At 37.0% G+C, this 16,611-nt stretch overlaps 2 protein-coding genes across 4 annotated transcripts in view; both read right to left on the bottom strand.

Annotated features, from left to right (window-relative positions):
* LOC125465259 (rab GTPase-activating protein 1) overlaps nt 1-16,611 on the bottom strand; it is a 205,985-nt gene that overhangs the window by 53,600 nt on the left and 135,774 nt on the right. The window lies entirely within an intron of this gene.
* The window catches only part of LOC125465352 (probable G-protein coupled receptor 21), a 2,902-nt gene continuing 520 nt past the window's right edge, over nt 14,230-16,611 (bottom strand). The window contains exon 2 of the mRNA XM_048558724.2: nt 14,230-16,611. This exon is cut by the window's right edge and continues 124 nt beyond it. Coding sequence (XP_048414681.1) covers nt 15,377-16,390 — 1,014 coding nt within the window. The 5' untranslated portion in view covers nt 16,391-16,611 and the 3' untranslated portion in view covers nt 14,230-15,376.

Here is a 16,611-nt window from a genome sequence, read left to right as displayed (position 1 = left end):
ATGTTGAGAGAGTTTGGTCTGGTCAATAACAGAATATAACTCTTAAGAATGCAACCAACATCCAATTACTAATCAAGCCAAATGGATGCTTCACCATGAGCATGTCAAAACATTAAATGTGTTTTCAAATTATTTATTTAAAGCTATAGTTACATTATTTAATATCGAAGGTATTGCACTTATTTTTAGTACAGGTTGTGTCATTTTGACAAATTCAGTGACCTTTATTAATGTAGCTTCTTTACGCTTGACTGGCCTTCAAACAATCTCTGCTTTTTGAAGTAAAATGGTTTGATAATTAATTCAAGCCCATCTCGGCTTAGAGACCGAACAGAGGGCTATACTTTCTGCAAAGTTCACTAACACGTTACCGTTTTGTTGCCTTTAACAATCGTTCTGAAAATGTCACCCCCAGTCATGTGGTAAGAGTCAACCAGTGCCCAGAACATCCTCATATGAGCATAAAAAATCAAAGCAATTGAACTGTATGTCTACCTGCATGCCTAGGAAATGTCAGCAAATTCTACTTAAGTTTATTTTAACTTGTATATCCCACAATATAACATTTGCTGCAGAATAACTGTAGTCTGAATGTAATATAAACAGGATGCAGATAATCTGTCAAGTTCTCAATTACTTTCTTAATGTTCTAACACACTGTCAAAGGACAAGCCTGTATAACAGATGGTGTCACAAATTCTTGCAACATAGCGGCAGAGAACATATCCTGAGGGAAAAAAAATCCCATCTGCTTTGGCTTTAGAGAAAATGAACGTTTCCAACACATACGCAAAGAAAGCATATGTATTGACAAAGTTCAACCAAACAGCAAACATCTGATTTTCTGCTCCGTCTTTAGTGTTACCAACATAAATAACTTCTTAAAGATCCAAATGGAACATCTTGATCTTTACATTTGTTTCACCGCTCTCTTTTCAAAGATTTTATCAGGAAAGCTGCTCAGCCAATCTTAGTTCAACAATTCATTAAAAATTAATAATTGCTCCTTGATGCATTTATTTTCTGTTCCAGTTTCTTACCTCTGCTACTCCAGCTGGACTTGTACTTCATACAGTGATCGCTGTCTAAAGAACTTCCCAACACCATTCATTATTCTGCTTTTACTAGTTTAGATTTGGCCCCTAGTTGCTACTATCACTTTAGTTGGCAGTAAACTCACTTATCCTTTTCCAGACTGGTTACTTATTTCTTCCACTTTATCACTCTCTTACTGAACCTTAACCAACCTTAAAATTTTCAGCTCTTCCAAATTTCGGTTTGTCTACATGGATAATTCTTTGCTCTGTCCATTTTCAATGATGCATTCCATCACAGTCGAGTTGTGATCTCAATTGACAGAGTCAGAATAAATAAGAACATTCTTTCTATTATTACTGCTTATACATCATCAAGAAGAAATCAATCCAATACTTTTTGAAGAAGGGTCTAGACCCAAAACGTCAGCGCTCCTGCTCCACTGATGCTGCTTGGCCTGCTACGTTCAGCCAGCTCTACAGCCTGCTATCTCATCAATGCAATACTGTTGTGTCACCAAAAATTATCAAGGAAAAGCACAGATGAGGGTTGGTGCAGGCTTAGACATCACCAAGAATGTGCTGAGCAAACCACAAAGAAACAGGAATATGACACTGAAATTGCATGACCCATAAAACGCTGATTGAAATAGTCAAATAATGTAAATAACAAACATGAACACGGGAGAGTAAATTAAAATGCACTGGATTAGAAGCAAAGTGCCTTAGGTCAAAATCTTGTAACTTCCTCTCAAACAGCACTGTGAATCTACTTAAACCAAATGGACTGCAGTGGTTCAAGGAGGCAGCTCACCACTCCCCAAGAGCAATTACTGGCCTAGCCAGCCACCCCACCTGGGTGCAGCATCTAAGTTAGCAATTGGAGAAATTGAAATGGAGGCAAGGGTCATATTAGGAGAGTGAAATTATTTAAACCAACAAGAGTTAATGCAAAGGCAGGATATATGTCTATTAACTGAACAAATCAGAGAAAACAAAAGCTAATCACAAAAATTGCTGAAGTAAGATGTGTCAGAGAGAAAAAAAATTGAGATTAGACGATAGTAGCTATTTGCACCATGAGCCATGGCTGTCAACTGGGAACTGCAATAAACTGGCCTCAAAATAATATAGGTGAAGTGGTACAAAATGATCTTACTGATTTGTGAGAAAATTTCTGAAATGGGAACAGCCAGATGATCTCATGAATGTCATCAATGAAAAAGAGCCAAAAAGGATTTTGTACCAGCAGTTTAATTCCATATGTCTCACAAATTAAGTTCAGAATATGTACAAACAAGTGGACAGCAGAAGCAGAACGATATCTCAGCAAACGTCAAGTATGTAGAACAAGAGGTCTGTGTAACAGCAGTCTTAAATATTTACTTTGGATATTTTGAACAACTTTTCAGAATAATTAATAGGTCAAACTAAAAGATGCCAAACAATATTGATCTGGTTTGGTCCAAAACATGGCTCAAGATTGCTCTATGAGCAAACTGCAACCAACATACTGGCAAATCAAGAGTTAGTAGTTGGTACAGTTAAGAGTGCAAAGCTGATGCATGTTATCTGCATGATTCAACATGTTTGCACAAGCACTGGTTAAGTGAAAAAAAAATTGGGAAGGTTGGGAGGTCAGTGAATGAAAGCCGTAGGACTTGCTAATAACAGAATCGCGGCAACAAGCTCAATGAATGGAAATGGTTATAAGTAGATAGGCCAAATATGCAACAGCAATTGTGGAATGAAGATGCAGGATCAGGCAAGCACCAAACAAAATGCAAGCTACCCCAACTGTGGACCACTCACCCACGTCAGCAGCTTAACAATGATTACACATACAGTGTGCCAATAGCATGGTAAGCAATATTTCTAAATTTCACTCAACATAACCACCTAATGGTCAACTACTTATAAAAAAAAGGGCAACAACAAAATTTAATTAAAATGTGAATGAAAATTATGTTATCATGAAAGGTTTATACATACGTGCATTTCCTGCATAATCCAAGAGAGTACTACCCCCTGGACTGTATTTCATACAGTCAGTGCAAGAGTAAAATTAATTTAACAAAGTGTGGTTTGGCAATTTTTGATGCTGTTCCAACTTCCTGAGCTGCTTGCAGCCTGCAAGTAGTAAATGGAGTAACTCAGAGATAATGGGAACTGCAGATGCTGGAGATTCCAAGATAATAAAATGTGAGGCTGGATGAACACAGCAGGCCAAGCAGCATCCCAGGAGCACAAAAGCTGACGTTTCGGGCCTAGACCCTTCATCAGACCCTGTCTCAAACATTTAGAACGTAGATTCACCATGTTGATGCTAAGGTTCAGAAAACCTTGCTGATTTTTCCTATGGGAGCAGAGAAAGCCTTTAATCCCCCCAGTGAAGTGTATAAGCACAGTCAGAATGGACCAAATGGATCCTTTCAACACTTTAGACTTACAGGATTTCATCTTTTCTGACAAGATACCAATAGAAAGCAATCAATTCTTCAGAAAAGTAAAACTGCACTCGTTAACATGATCAACAAGTGAATTCAAAATATGTTAATCATTGGAGTTTAATTGAGGATGTAGTCTGCAACATCATGTTCACATACACACTCAAATACAGAGAGCTAGTTATCATTTTCAATCTACACATTAAAAGTAACCCCTTGTTATCGACTTATCCACAAAAATAAATGCCCTTTCCATTCAATGTAGACAAGACCACAAGGACCTTTTAAACTTCAATCCCTCGCTTTTCTAAACTCGTGAAAACAAGCCAAGTCTGTCCAATCTTTCCTCACAAGACATCTTATTAAAGATTTTTAGGTTTGTTTTATATTGCCAACCATTGGATATGTAGTATTTTACTTCAATTTTCTGATTATAGTTTGTAAACAGATGTTTTAATGAACCTGTTGCATCAAATTCAATTTGTGAAAACTGAATATGTTATGCATAAGTTCTGAACTTCTATATTTTCTACAATCTCCTGTAAATAACTTAGAAATTTCTAAAACTAAATTGTGATCTTACTTGTACTGGATGAGCACTGGATTCTTTACTTACACTGTTGATTGCGCAATGAATAGATTGTTCATGTAATTATTAAATATTTAAGGACTGTATGGTCATTAGACTAACAACTACAAATTGCAGGATGACATCTCCATTCTATTGAGTTCCTAGCCTCATTACTATTGTCCAAGGTGGCAATAAAGTAGAAATTAGTTGAAAAAAAGAATTATCGCTGATTAGTGTTGATACAGCAATAGCTAGCTCATAAATATATAAAATGTGAATTAATTTTACCAACATAAACACTTGATGCTGCCAGAGACAGAAGTTTCCCATGCAAAATCTAAAACATCTACATGGCTCAATTTTCTTGCCATGAAATCAGACTTGTTTAATAGTTTTAGTTTAAATTTGCATAAGTGTCACTGAGCTTGCCGTAAAAGTTAGTGATCTAAACTGATGTGGGATGTCATGAGGATTCTGAATTGATTAATTAGAATTGATTTCAAACAAATTAACTCGACAATCTCACAAACAGTGCTTAGTCAGCACAAGCTCTTCCACAATTTTTTTAAAGTGCCATCTACAAAACTTCAGTTAATGCTTATATGCTTTGAGATACAAATGCATTAAAAGCTAAATGCTACATATTTAGAAGATAACATTTCATAAAACTATAGACCTGATTTCAAAATCAGTTTAATTTGATGTCATGTTTGGCACAACATTGCAGGCTGAAGGGTGCAAAAGCAACTTCAATTTGTACAAATGGATGGGAGAAGCTGGAACTGTTTCCTTTTGAGGACAGGTACCAGAGACGAGGTTTGGTAGAGATGTTTACATTGGTGGGTCTGGACAGAGTCAATGGAGAGAAACTTTCCTTTGGCAGAGTGCCACAAAAACTTAATAAAGTATATACTGTTGCACTCTCAAACTTTGCCATCTATTCTTGATAATCGATATCACCAAAGAGTCTTGAAGTTCAGTTCTACTCTTTTTAAAACTACCATTGCTTCGCATCACAGGAAGCCCAGCCAAGGTTAAACTAAACTTCTAAACTATCACCAGATCTTTAAAATGTGTTGTTGTCAAAATCATTCTGATCCATGCTGCCATTCCAAGTTTGAAACTTCCAGTCTAGTTTTTGTCTGAGTACGAAGATTCTCGATAGTCACTAGTGACAAATTGTGACAAATCATGTTATACTATTCCACCTTGTCGTCATAATAATGATTACAGCAGAAGAGGCCATTTGGCTCATCATATTTGTGCTGATCCATTACAAACATAACTTCTCCTGGCCCCTTTCCCAATATTTGCCTGTAATCCTGCAAAGTCTCTCTCTTTAGATTAAAAAAAACCCTTTCAAAATCCACTATTCAATTTGCCTCCTTCAGACCTAGCAAATAAATTTCAGGTCCTGAACACACTCTGAAAGAAAGGTTTTGCTCACTTCACCTTTGGTTGTTTAGTCAATCAACTTCAATTGGTGTCCTTTAGCTATTTACACTCTGCCAACAGAAAGTTTCTCTCCATTGACTCCGTCTAGACTGAAAGTAAACATCTGTTCTGAGGAACAGTCACCGGGCTCGAAACGTTAACTCTGTTTCTTTCTTCACAGATGCGGCCAGACCTGCTGAGCTTTTCCAGCAACTTGGTTTTTGTTCCACCAAAGTAAACATCTTTCCATTCCTTGCATATTCATGTACTTATCTAAAAGTCACTTATTTGCCCCTGTTGTATCTGCCTCCATCACCAATCCTGGCAGCTCATTTCAGACTCCTATCACTGCGATAAAAAAAGACTTATCCCACATCTTCAGACCTTGCCTAAAACGTGTTCAGAATTGGACACTATACCGTAGTTGAGTTCAGACCACTATTTTATTAATTTCTAATGTAACATCCTTGTTTCTGTATTCTACTCCCTTATTTATAATAAAGCCAAAGATTCATTATATCTTATTAGCTATTTTTCCCCAACGTGTCTAGCCATGTTCAGTTCACGTATCCCAGGTCTCTTCGCTTCCGCATGCCCTTTAGAATTGTACCTATTATTTTATATTAGCCTCTGATCTGGCAATAGTCTCTTAAAATCTGAGAGATTTTTTTTTGAACATCACTCCTGTCTTTGCTCAGCAGTCCTCCACGAAGCTAGCTTGGTCTTTTTGCGGGGGGGGGTGGTCACAGCAATCAAGGACCCAGACTTCTCCTAATCATTATTTTCGTTAAATCAGGAAAATCATTAGTGTGGAAAATGGAAATATGGCTGGTTGGTTATCTTCAAATGATCAAGTGGATGCCAAGTACAATGTGGATTATAATATTCATTGCCTAATAGGAATTTTGTACTTATTACACTCAGAAATCCAACACAGTCGATTGGTATGTCGAGAACCATAACATCTTCAGTTGTCTTGGTCCAAAGCAACTACTTGCTAATATGCTTTTTCTAAAATTAATTTGTGGCAGCACTAATTCATATGTCCAAAAATTAAGATTTCTGGTAACAGCTCTCAAAGAGTAGTGAACTTATTGCGTCCCAATGTCTCCCAAACAGATGCACTGTCAAGCAGCAGCATAAATACTGCTGGGAACAGAAGCAAGGAAATGTTGGGGCAAGCTGGGACTACAAATTAGAAGAAAGATAAGGAAAGTGAAAGTTAAGGACAGGCAACAATGAACATAAAAAGATCAAGACAGGCAGACAAATAAGGAGTCATAAGCGTCATAGAATCAGAGTAAGGAAACAGACCCTTCCAACCAACCAATCCATGCCAAACATAATCCCAAACTAAACTAGTCCCACCTGCCCAATCCTGGCCCATAGTCCTCCAATTCTTTCCTCAAGTATTTATTCAAATGTCTTTTACGTGGTGTAATTGTACCTGCATCCACCACTCCCTCGCATGTTCATTCCACATAATAACCAGCCTCAGTGTAAACACTTTGCTTCTCATGTCTTTTTCAAATCACTCTCTTCTCGCCTTAAAAATGTCCCCTAGTCTTGAAACTCCCCCATCCTGGGGGAAAAAAACCTGCTTTCAACTCTATCCACACCCCTTATAATTTTATAAATTTCTATAAGGACACCTTTCAACTACCTATATTCCAGTGAAATAAGGCCCAGCCTACTCAGCCTTTCTTTAAAACTCAAACCTTCCACTTCTGGCAACATCCTGGTAAATCTCTTCTGAACACTCTCTAGTTTAATTATATCCTTCTTATAACCGGGTGACCAGTGCTGGACACAGTACTCCAGAAGCAGCTTCAATGTGCCGTACAACCCCAACGTGACTTCCCAACTTCTATACTCAAAAGACAGAGTAATGAAGACAAGCATGCCAAACATCTTTTTCAACAACCCTGTCTATAGGCAAACACTTTAAAACTTTGAAAAATGGTCTATTTTATGACAATGTAGCAGCCTCAGAGTCATTGCAATCTGGCAAGCTCAGGGTAATCGCTAGTGCCAGTGAGACAAAAATGCTATTTAACAAAATGTTTACATTATTCTGGATGCAAGATAAGGTGCTCCTGTCTTTGAGATGTTAGAGGAAAAGGGAAGAAATCAGACTCTAGCACAACAAGGCATTGTAGCAAAACCACTGTATCTGAACACCAGGCTGACCCCACAATATTCACAGCAACTTTTCTTTCAAAATTCTAGGCCCCTGTTTTACTGATAGTTGCAACATGATTTACAATGTAATGTTGTTAAATGTTTTAAAAATGCATTCAGAACATATACAGCATATTTAACTTCAGAAACAAACTGTCATAAATTCTGGTTACAAACACATTTTTGTTGGTAAAGTGCTGAATAATACAAAGTTTATTGCATTTCTGTAAAATCTGATTTATTTATGTAATCTAACTTTAAATTTACTGAGCATTTTTGAAGTAGCCATATTACATGTCTTGTGTGCATTTTATGGTGGTCCATCAGCATCTAAAATGAGAAGCTCTATACAGCTACACACAAAACAACAGTTATGTAAAAGAAACCTGTTTTTTCCCTCAATATCTATGTGTTAATTTTAATATACAATTCAATAAATTTGTTAAGGTGGAAAGGTTTATACGCTACCTTAAGAATTATAATCGAAAAGACACTATAAATCTCAGACTAGGACCAAGTGTTTTAGAACTATCTGGTCTACATTAGCAACCCACATAAAAGACCTCTTATAACGCACAAGGGAAAGGGTATTGTAACATCTGAAAAGGTGAAGTAATTTATGTGTAGTTTCACAAATATTGAGTTACAGCACTTCAAGGCATTTAGCCCTTTCACAATCAAATTTCCACATAAGGATCTATGATTCCATTGTACTTAAACAAAAGAAATGGCAAAATATGGTGACTGCCCCAAGCATCCTGCAATGCCAGCATTTATCCAGCTGCAGTACTAATAGCAGTGTTCAAACATTTTCAATGGCACTGTACAATAAGTTATTTATGAAATTGCCACAGGCCAAGTTAATAGAAATTTGTTCCAAGACAAAATTGTCATTCTAAATTTTAAAGACATAAGAAACAGAACAAAATATTCAGAAAATGGAGCTGTTCTGTAATCAACTTCGAGTTGCCCAAGGCATACATATTCAGTCATCTAATCACAAGACTGTATTGACAGAGTGTCTGATGTGCATTGTTAGAATATTCCATTAACGTGAGTAGTTAAAGTATGAATTAGATAAGAACTTGGGTTCCATTAGCTAGTCACTTACAATTGCATATTAATATATTTTATCAGTTACAGTGTATTCAAAGGTTAAGTTCAAAAGAAGGCGCTAATTAATTCAAGAACATTGAATTTGAATTATCACTATTTACAAATAAACCCTTATTCTTTACCTGCACATAAGTCAGTTATTATTATAATGTAGACAGGTTTGTGCTTATGTCCTTTCTATGAATTAATGGGTCAGCCAGCAAATCTTAAATTTTGAACACAAAAGAAGTGGGCAGCTCAATGCAAGTTTCAAAACAAAATCAACTTTTCCAGAAAAATGAAAAATTAGTTTATTTAATTAGACTATTTTCAATATGCTTAATATGGTATTGAAAAAATTGTTACTAGGCAATTGGCATCGTACACTGTGAGTAGTAATAGAGTTTCAGAGGATCCATCTTAATATGTACTTAATACAAAAAAATTCCAAAAATCTCCTTTTTGTGATACTTTTATTAAAGATAAAGTGAAACAATCAATAGCAACTGTAGTCACATAACCATCAAGTTATTGTATAATTACCCTTTACAATTAATAGTAGCAAAATTTTATCTTGTAACATCTACATTCATTGTCAAAGTGCTTTCCATAACTGGCATACCATCAGTATAACTTAACCAACATAAAAATCATCCTTTAAATGTAGTGTGCCAGTTACATTCAAATACTAAGCTTTAAAATCATCTCTCTTTCAACACTAAAATTGTTACAAGGGCTTCAATTTACCAACTTCGCTTTCAATCTGCAGCATCAGTATCAATTTACATGTATATGGAAAGTACTAATATTAAAATTAATCAGCAATTATGTTGTAAGTTAAGTACATTAACAAGGATTTCTAGAAAATAGATGTAAATTTTAACTGATTAAGCACTTAAAAACTTTGAAATTCATGAGTTTGAAGGTATCTTTGGTGCTGTGGTAGCAACCCACCTTGGGGTCAGAAGGCCCAGGTTCAAGCCTCACCTTTCCTGGAGGTGCGTTATGATATATCTGAGTAGATTCATTTATAAAACACAATGATCAAATGCTCAACCTTTAAATACAATTCTGATCACAAATGGATCAAGGCTAGAACAGAAATCAGGCGAACAAGTTACCTGAATAAGATTAACACCTACAAACCTATTATCATTTCTTGCATCACTAAATGTCTGCCACCTTATTGTTACATTGAGTCTTTTCTATATAGAAAATTATGAATTAAAATACACAAGTTTATACATTTATTCATAATTACCGGTTTAACTTTATCTCCAAGGTTGTTTAAAAACAGAATGCTTCTTAATTGCTATTTCTTTGCTGAATCCAAATGTGAAATACAAATAATGGCTGCATCATATTTTAACTCAAACATTTTTTTTCTAATGCCTGATTTCCTGTCACTTTGACAACCTATTGTGCGATCAAATTTAATGGGTGCTACTTTGGCCACAATTAAATTCATCTTTACTGTTACTATTGTTGGCTGTTATACAATTTCAAAGGATATAGAATAAACAAATAAATAATCCTTTTTGTTATGATCAAGTCCCTTCTAGGACAATAACAAAAAGTAAATGAACTTTAAGGTTCTTGCGAAGATTTGTAGCTTGGGTTTGTGAATGAGGTTGTTAGCTTCGTCGCCGAGCTGGCTGATTATCGTACATCCTAGCTCAAGCCATCCACAGGCATGCACGAGAATCCCTAGAGGGCTGGTTTTCAGCCCATAATGCAATCAACAAACATGTGAAATTAGACCCCATATACAAACTCATGCAGAACAGAACTGGGAATGACAGGCCAGATCATATAAATACCAAGTGGAGTACAGCAACATCACTTCATTGGAGGCCACACTGACAATGTTACTTAAATCAGCCAGCTCGGCAAGCAAGCCAATAACCTAGGTAAACTGTGATCAGAGATAATGGGAACTGCAGACACTGGAGAATCCAAGGTAACAAAGTATGAAGCTGGATGAACACTCTGATGAAGGGTCTCGGCCTGAAACGTCAGTTTTTGTGCTCCTGAAATGCTGCTTGGCCTGCTGTGTTCATCCAGCTTCACACTTTGTTACCTAAGTAAATGACCTGGTTTAAAAAAGTGAACACAGGTCATTTGTGCAGCATTTCCAATTCAAAAGGTTTTATTTGCGGTTCACTGAGATTTTCTGCGACCAGATTTGCCTCATGGGGTATTTATCAAGGTATCACAGGTTACCCTTCTTACATGATAAACATGCTCAAATTCTAAAAAGTCATTTTGCACATGCCCAGAGACCAAAATGGAACTTCAAGAACTAAACCAGTTACTTCCTTTCTAACTTAATGTTAAATCAAAATAATTATTTTCATTTTACTTCAGCTGTGATTTTATGCCTTAACTTTACTTGCACATTATGGGAAAAACACTTGAAAATCGCCATTCATTCATAATTTTTCAGGACATTTTCTAAATCGTGGGTCTGCTTTATAAATCTGATCATCCAAGCCAAAACTTTCTACATACACTGAAGTATGAAGTTGGCTCGTGAGGTGATGCCAAGAAACTACATAGCTAGTCTTATTCCTCAATGTATCACATTGCCAATGGAATTTAACATTAATATTTGCCGCAATATTAGACTACCACAGACAGTACTCATTTTGCAATATATTGTACCTGTCTTAAGTGGGAACAGAATTTTCAAACATATTTCAGAAATTAATTGCAGATTGTTCTTCTTAAAAGTATAGCAGAACAAACTAAATCACTTACCTTCCAAACTCAAGAATTAGGAGAAATAAACCATTCTGCTTTATGTAGGGTAAATTATCACTTCTAAGAAACAATTCTGGGAGAAGGCTATAAAGGTGGTTCACCAAGTCAGCTCATAAAAAAGTGATTTTTCCAAAATAGGCACAGATCTTGAGCCTTCAGCTAACCAGTCTTGCCTGTTTTGTTAAAGTGCGGGCTTCAAATTCTGCCCAATTTCAGAAATGTTGGGGTATAACTATTCATGTATACATCAACAATCTGGATGAAGGAACTGTGGGCATTGTTAAGTTTGCAGGTGACTCAAGGATAGGTGGAGGAACAGGTAGTGTTGAGAAACAGGTGGCTGTAGAAGAAGTTAGGCAGGTTAGGAGAGTGGTCAAGGAAGTGGCAGGTGGAAGATGTGAGGTCGGAAGAACGCAGGCATGGACTGGCTTCTAAATGGGAAAAGGCTTCGGAAATCTTAGAGGAGTCCTGGTTCAGGAGTCTCAAGGTTAACATGCAGGTTCAGTTGGCTATTTGGAAGAAAAAATGCAATGTTGGCATTCATTGTGAGGATACTAGAATACAAGAACAGAGATTTCTGCTGAGGTTGTACAAGGCTCTGGTCAGACTGCATCTGAAATATCATGAACAGTTTTGGGTCCTGTATCTAAGGACATGCTGCCCTGGAGGGGTCCAGACGAGGCTTGCAAGGGATGAAGGGCTTGTTATGTGAACAGCAGTTGTGGACGCGGAGTCTGCCCTCAATCAAATTTACAAGGATGAGGGCCTAGATACAGTGGGCATGGAGAGGATGCTTCCACTAGTAGGACAGACTAAGACCTGAGGGCGCAATCTCAGAGGGATGTCCCTTTAGAATCGAGATGAGAAGGCAGTTCTTAAGCCAGAGAGTGGTGAATCTGTAGAGCACATTGCCAGAGGACTGTGATAGCCAGGTCATTGAGTATATTGAAGACAGACAGATAGGTTCTTGGCTAATAAGGGCAAAGATTACAGGGAGAAGAGAACGGGATTGAGAATCACATGAACTATCATTGAACGAATGGTGGAGCAGATTTGACGGCTCGAGTGGCCTAATTCTGCTCAAATACCTTCTAGTCTAACGCGATCCTGTATATTGTTTTCACATTTAACCCTTCATTCAAATTTAGCAGGAACTGACAAAACTACATTGACAATTAGGTTGTCAAACTTTTAATCTTAGATTTTTAATACAAGATTGTACTTAAATCTCAAAAGTAGCTATCCACATTTAAATACAAGGTTTGACGATAGATTTACACTAATCAAACAATAAGAACAGAACAGAAATAAATGTATAATGAGCTGTTCTTGCTCCCCTCTCTCTCTCATGATTGCATCTAAACCCCCCAACTGAAGAATCACCACATATTTTTAACACTGAATGATTATATCAGAGGAGGCAGCTATATGGCCCATATTGCAGCCTCTGCAAAGCACCCTGCAAAATGAGAAAGCATTCAGGACAATGTGAAATATATTAATACTGTTAACTTCTCTATGATGTAAACAGGATATCTAACCAAGATTAGAGAAAAGACGGACATTTCATGCTCCTGATACACATACATCTTTTGATACAAACCACTTTCAATTATACTCCATTTTAAAGCAAGTAAAAAAAACACATGGAGACAGCAATAAAGACATCTGACTTTTATTGCACATCCACGCTTTTGAAAGCATCATTTCTATACCAGTCTAACGTGTGTTTACTGCATACTGAGTTGATGATTATATAGGTTCTTCTGGCACCATAAATGTCAATAAATGATATAGTACAAACTTAAAAGTATCAGGCTGATTGTCAGAAACATCTAAATTTTACTTGCAATTCTGATTTGAATAAACTGTTAATACAGCTGTTTTGAAGGAGGCATGGCAACCATTTCACAAAGCTTAGTGGTGTAGGTGAGGATGATGGCAAGTTCCAGTGTAGCAGCAAAAGTTATTTAACAGTGGCAAGTGCTTTTTTAAAAAAGTACAAGCTACAGTTAGGGACAGGAGCCCAGCAAATTGTTGTTTTGTTTGTTTTGTTAATTACAGAGACTTGGAAAATTCTCTGCAAGTACTGAAATAGTTTTTCACTCAATACAAATATAAAAACACTTCTACCTGCTACACAGCATTCAAGAGTTTTCAAGCAATATATTTACAGCTTTTTCATTCCCACAGGTCAGTTATTGTAGTGCAAGTCTAAAGCTTTACTAATGATTCAGTTTTAACATAATACATTGACTTTAAAATTTAATTATTTCCAAGATTAATCCATTATTTATGCCCAAGAAGGCTATTGAAAATAGATTACATTTTATTTTTCCATTTTAAACATACAAGGATAGAAATTCTCTTGGATAAACCTGCACTGATTCCCTTCTGTTTGGAGGCAGGAGAGGGGGAGCAGTGCACAGGGCCCTACCTGCATGACCAGCACAGCGCTCATCACTGATAGCCCTGGAGAACGGAAAGTGGCCTGCAGAGGTAGAAGCCCACAACATTGATTTGCAAAGAGAAAGTCAATGCACATCTTTTTGCAATGCTATGCCAGCAAATCTCTCCCACTTAATTTTCTGCCTTTGAAGACTAATCTACGACTACTACTATGTCCACTTTGCCCAGGAATTGATGGTGGTGGTGGCGGCAGGGGGCGGGGGGGGGGGGGGTGGTGAAGAGAAGAGAAGACGACTTTTCCTTTCACAAAGTCAATGTTTTCCATACGGAAAAACAATTGATTATAGCTTGGAATGATTTCTTTGAAAGGTTCATGACTTGTACAAACCTAATTCCTTGCTGTGTCATCTAATAAAAAATCATCAAACCAATCAAATAAAAGACTCAACCTCTGACCCATTTATGTGTCATATAGAACATAGAGCAGTACAGCACAGAACAGGCCCTTCAGCCCACAATGTTGTGCCGACCATTGATCCTCATGTATGCACCCTCAAATTTCTGTGACCATATGCATGTCCAGCAATCTCTTAAATGACCCCATATGTATAAATAAATTCATGGAATTACAAAATGGGACATCAAAACGTATGGCTCAGAATACATCTGTGTTCCTAAGTGGTTTGGTATATCACTCAACAATGTTTTAGTACCACTTGTGTTCAACAGTGTATTTCAGTGTTTTGTTAAATACAAAGACTTGGAAAATTCTCTGCAGGTCGTGAAATAATTTTGTGAATATAAAAACACTTCTACCTGCTACACAGCACTCAAGAGTTGCCTAGTGACATGGTTACAACTATACAACTTCAGGAGCCTGCAAAATTGTCAACTTGTGGACTGTTTAAAAGGGTCTGCCTCTGACGGTGAAGATGTTAATTTGCGGTTTCACATAGTTGCTGCATTCACAGTTGATTACAAATCAGAGTATAAAACAAGTCCACTGTCAGTGAAATAGTATATTTGAAAATTCCTTGCATAATGCAATAAGAAATTAAAACTATTGGCCCACAAATATTTAAATTCCCTAGAAAGAGTGAAACAGTTCATACACAATTATAAGCAGGTGACACAAAGTAGGAAATCTGACCACAACATTAAAATAAAACCTTAGAAAAATTAAATTTCAATGTCAAAATAAAAACTGCCCCATAAAAGGCTGTGTTGATAATTATAATATCAAGGGATAAATTGTCCTCAAAGTCGACCCAACACTACATTCATCTTGAACAAAATTTAAGCCCACCTCAAGAAATTAAAATCACATTTAGGTGATACGATAGAAGGAGCAACCACAAAGTCGTGTCTTATACTTTTCAAGTATTGCAGCCATTGGAAGATCTTTTACTTCCAGGCATTGAAGGATTTTTGCTTTCCACATATCAGATACACGAAGCACAAACAGCACCCGAGACACGTTTGAGGCCATTCCGAAAGACGCTGTTTGAGAGACTGTAAATAACACAGTTACAGAAGCTATTGCTAATGGCAAGCCAAGTGGTCAGAAATGATATTTCTGGGCTAGCATAAAAGCGAGAGCTTTCGAGGAGGAAATAAATGATGTACGGAAGCCAAAGAATGTAAAATACACTTGTAATTCGAAAGAGAACCATAGCATAATGTTTCTCAGAACAAGCTGGATTTTCTGATGTCTTTCCTTGAGTATTAAATCGCGCACGTCTTTCACGTATTTCCTTAGTGTGGTACTGACATATTCTGAATATGTTGAAATAAGTAAAACAGACTACAAAAGCAGCAGGAGCATATAACAAAGCCACAATAAATCCTGCAAAATAAGCATTTGTTTCCCAGAAATTAGCACACCATTCGAAAATGTCTCCATGATAGCCTGGCTTGCCCCAGCCAAAAAATGCAGGAAGGAATACAATGCAGGAATAGAGCCAAATTATTATAATGCAAACACGCAACCTCCATGGGGTGACCAGCTGACTGTAAGATAGTGGCTTGGTAATAGCAATATATCGATCAACGCTGATGCAGGCCAGAGAGGTCATCGAGACGCTTTTCAAGACGGACACAATATATCCAAAAGATTTGCACGTTAAAGATTCGTGGGAACCTGTCGAATAGCGTAGAAGAGACAAAGAAGGAATCAAGCAACTGATTCCAACAAAAAGATCCGCATATGCCATGGTCTGAATGAAATAACTTGTAGTATGATGATTCAAAAGAGGTGCAAAATGAAATACCAATATAACAATAAGGTTACCTGATATTATTAACACAGTGAGAAAAACAATGATGATTACTTCCAGAAGACAAATGTTAACAGTTTCGTTGTAACTGAATCCCAAAAGACAGAATGGTCGGCTACTATTGTTTCCTTCCCACGAAGAGTTCATACTTCTGTTTTGCACACTCCAAACAGATGTCATCACGGGCTTCGTTGCTATCGCAATGCCTCGGTCTTCCGCCTCACTTATTCTCAGGCTCTGCTTAGTATTGTCTGCATTGCAATTTGTCTATAATCCAGCAAACAGTCACTATCTTCAACATGCCATAAGAGGACAAAGCTATTCCCAGCAGTTGCCATGCTTTCAGTTTAAATGCAGATACCGGTATGAATAGGCTGTGCCACTGACTTGAGGACAAAAGA

This window comes from Stegostoma tigrinum, chromosome 29, assembly GCF_030684315.1.
Source record: "Stegostoma tigrinum isolate sSteTig4 chromosome 29, sSteTig4.hap1, whole genome shotgun sequence".
Lineage (NCBI taxonomy): Eukaryota > Metazoa > Chordata > Chondrichthyes > Orectolobiformes > Stegostomatidae > Stegostoma > Stegostoma tigrinum.
The sequence above is the reverse complement of the archived record's forward strand: the minus strand, read 5'-3'. Positions and strand labels throughout refer to the sequence as shown.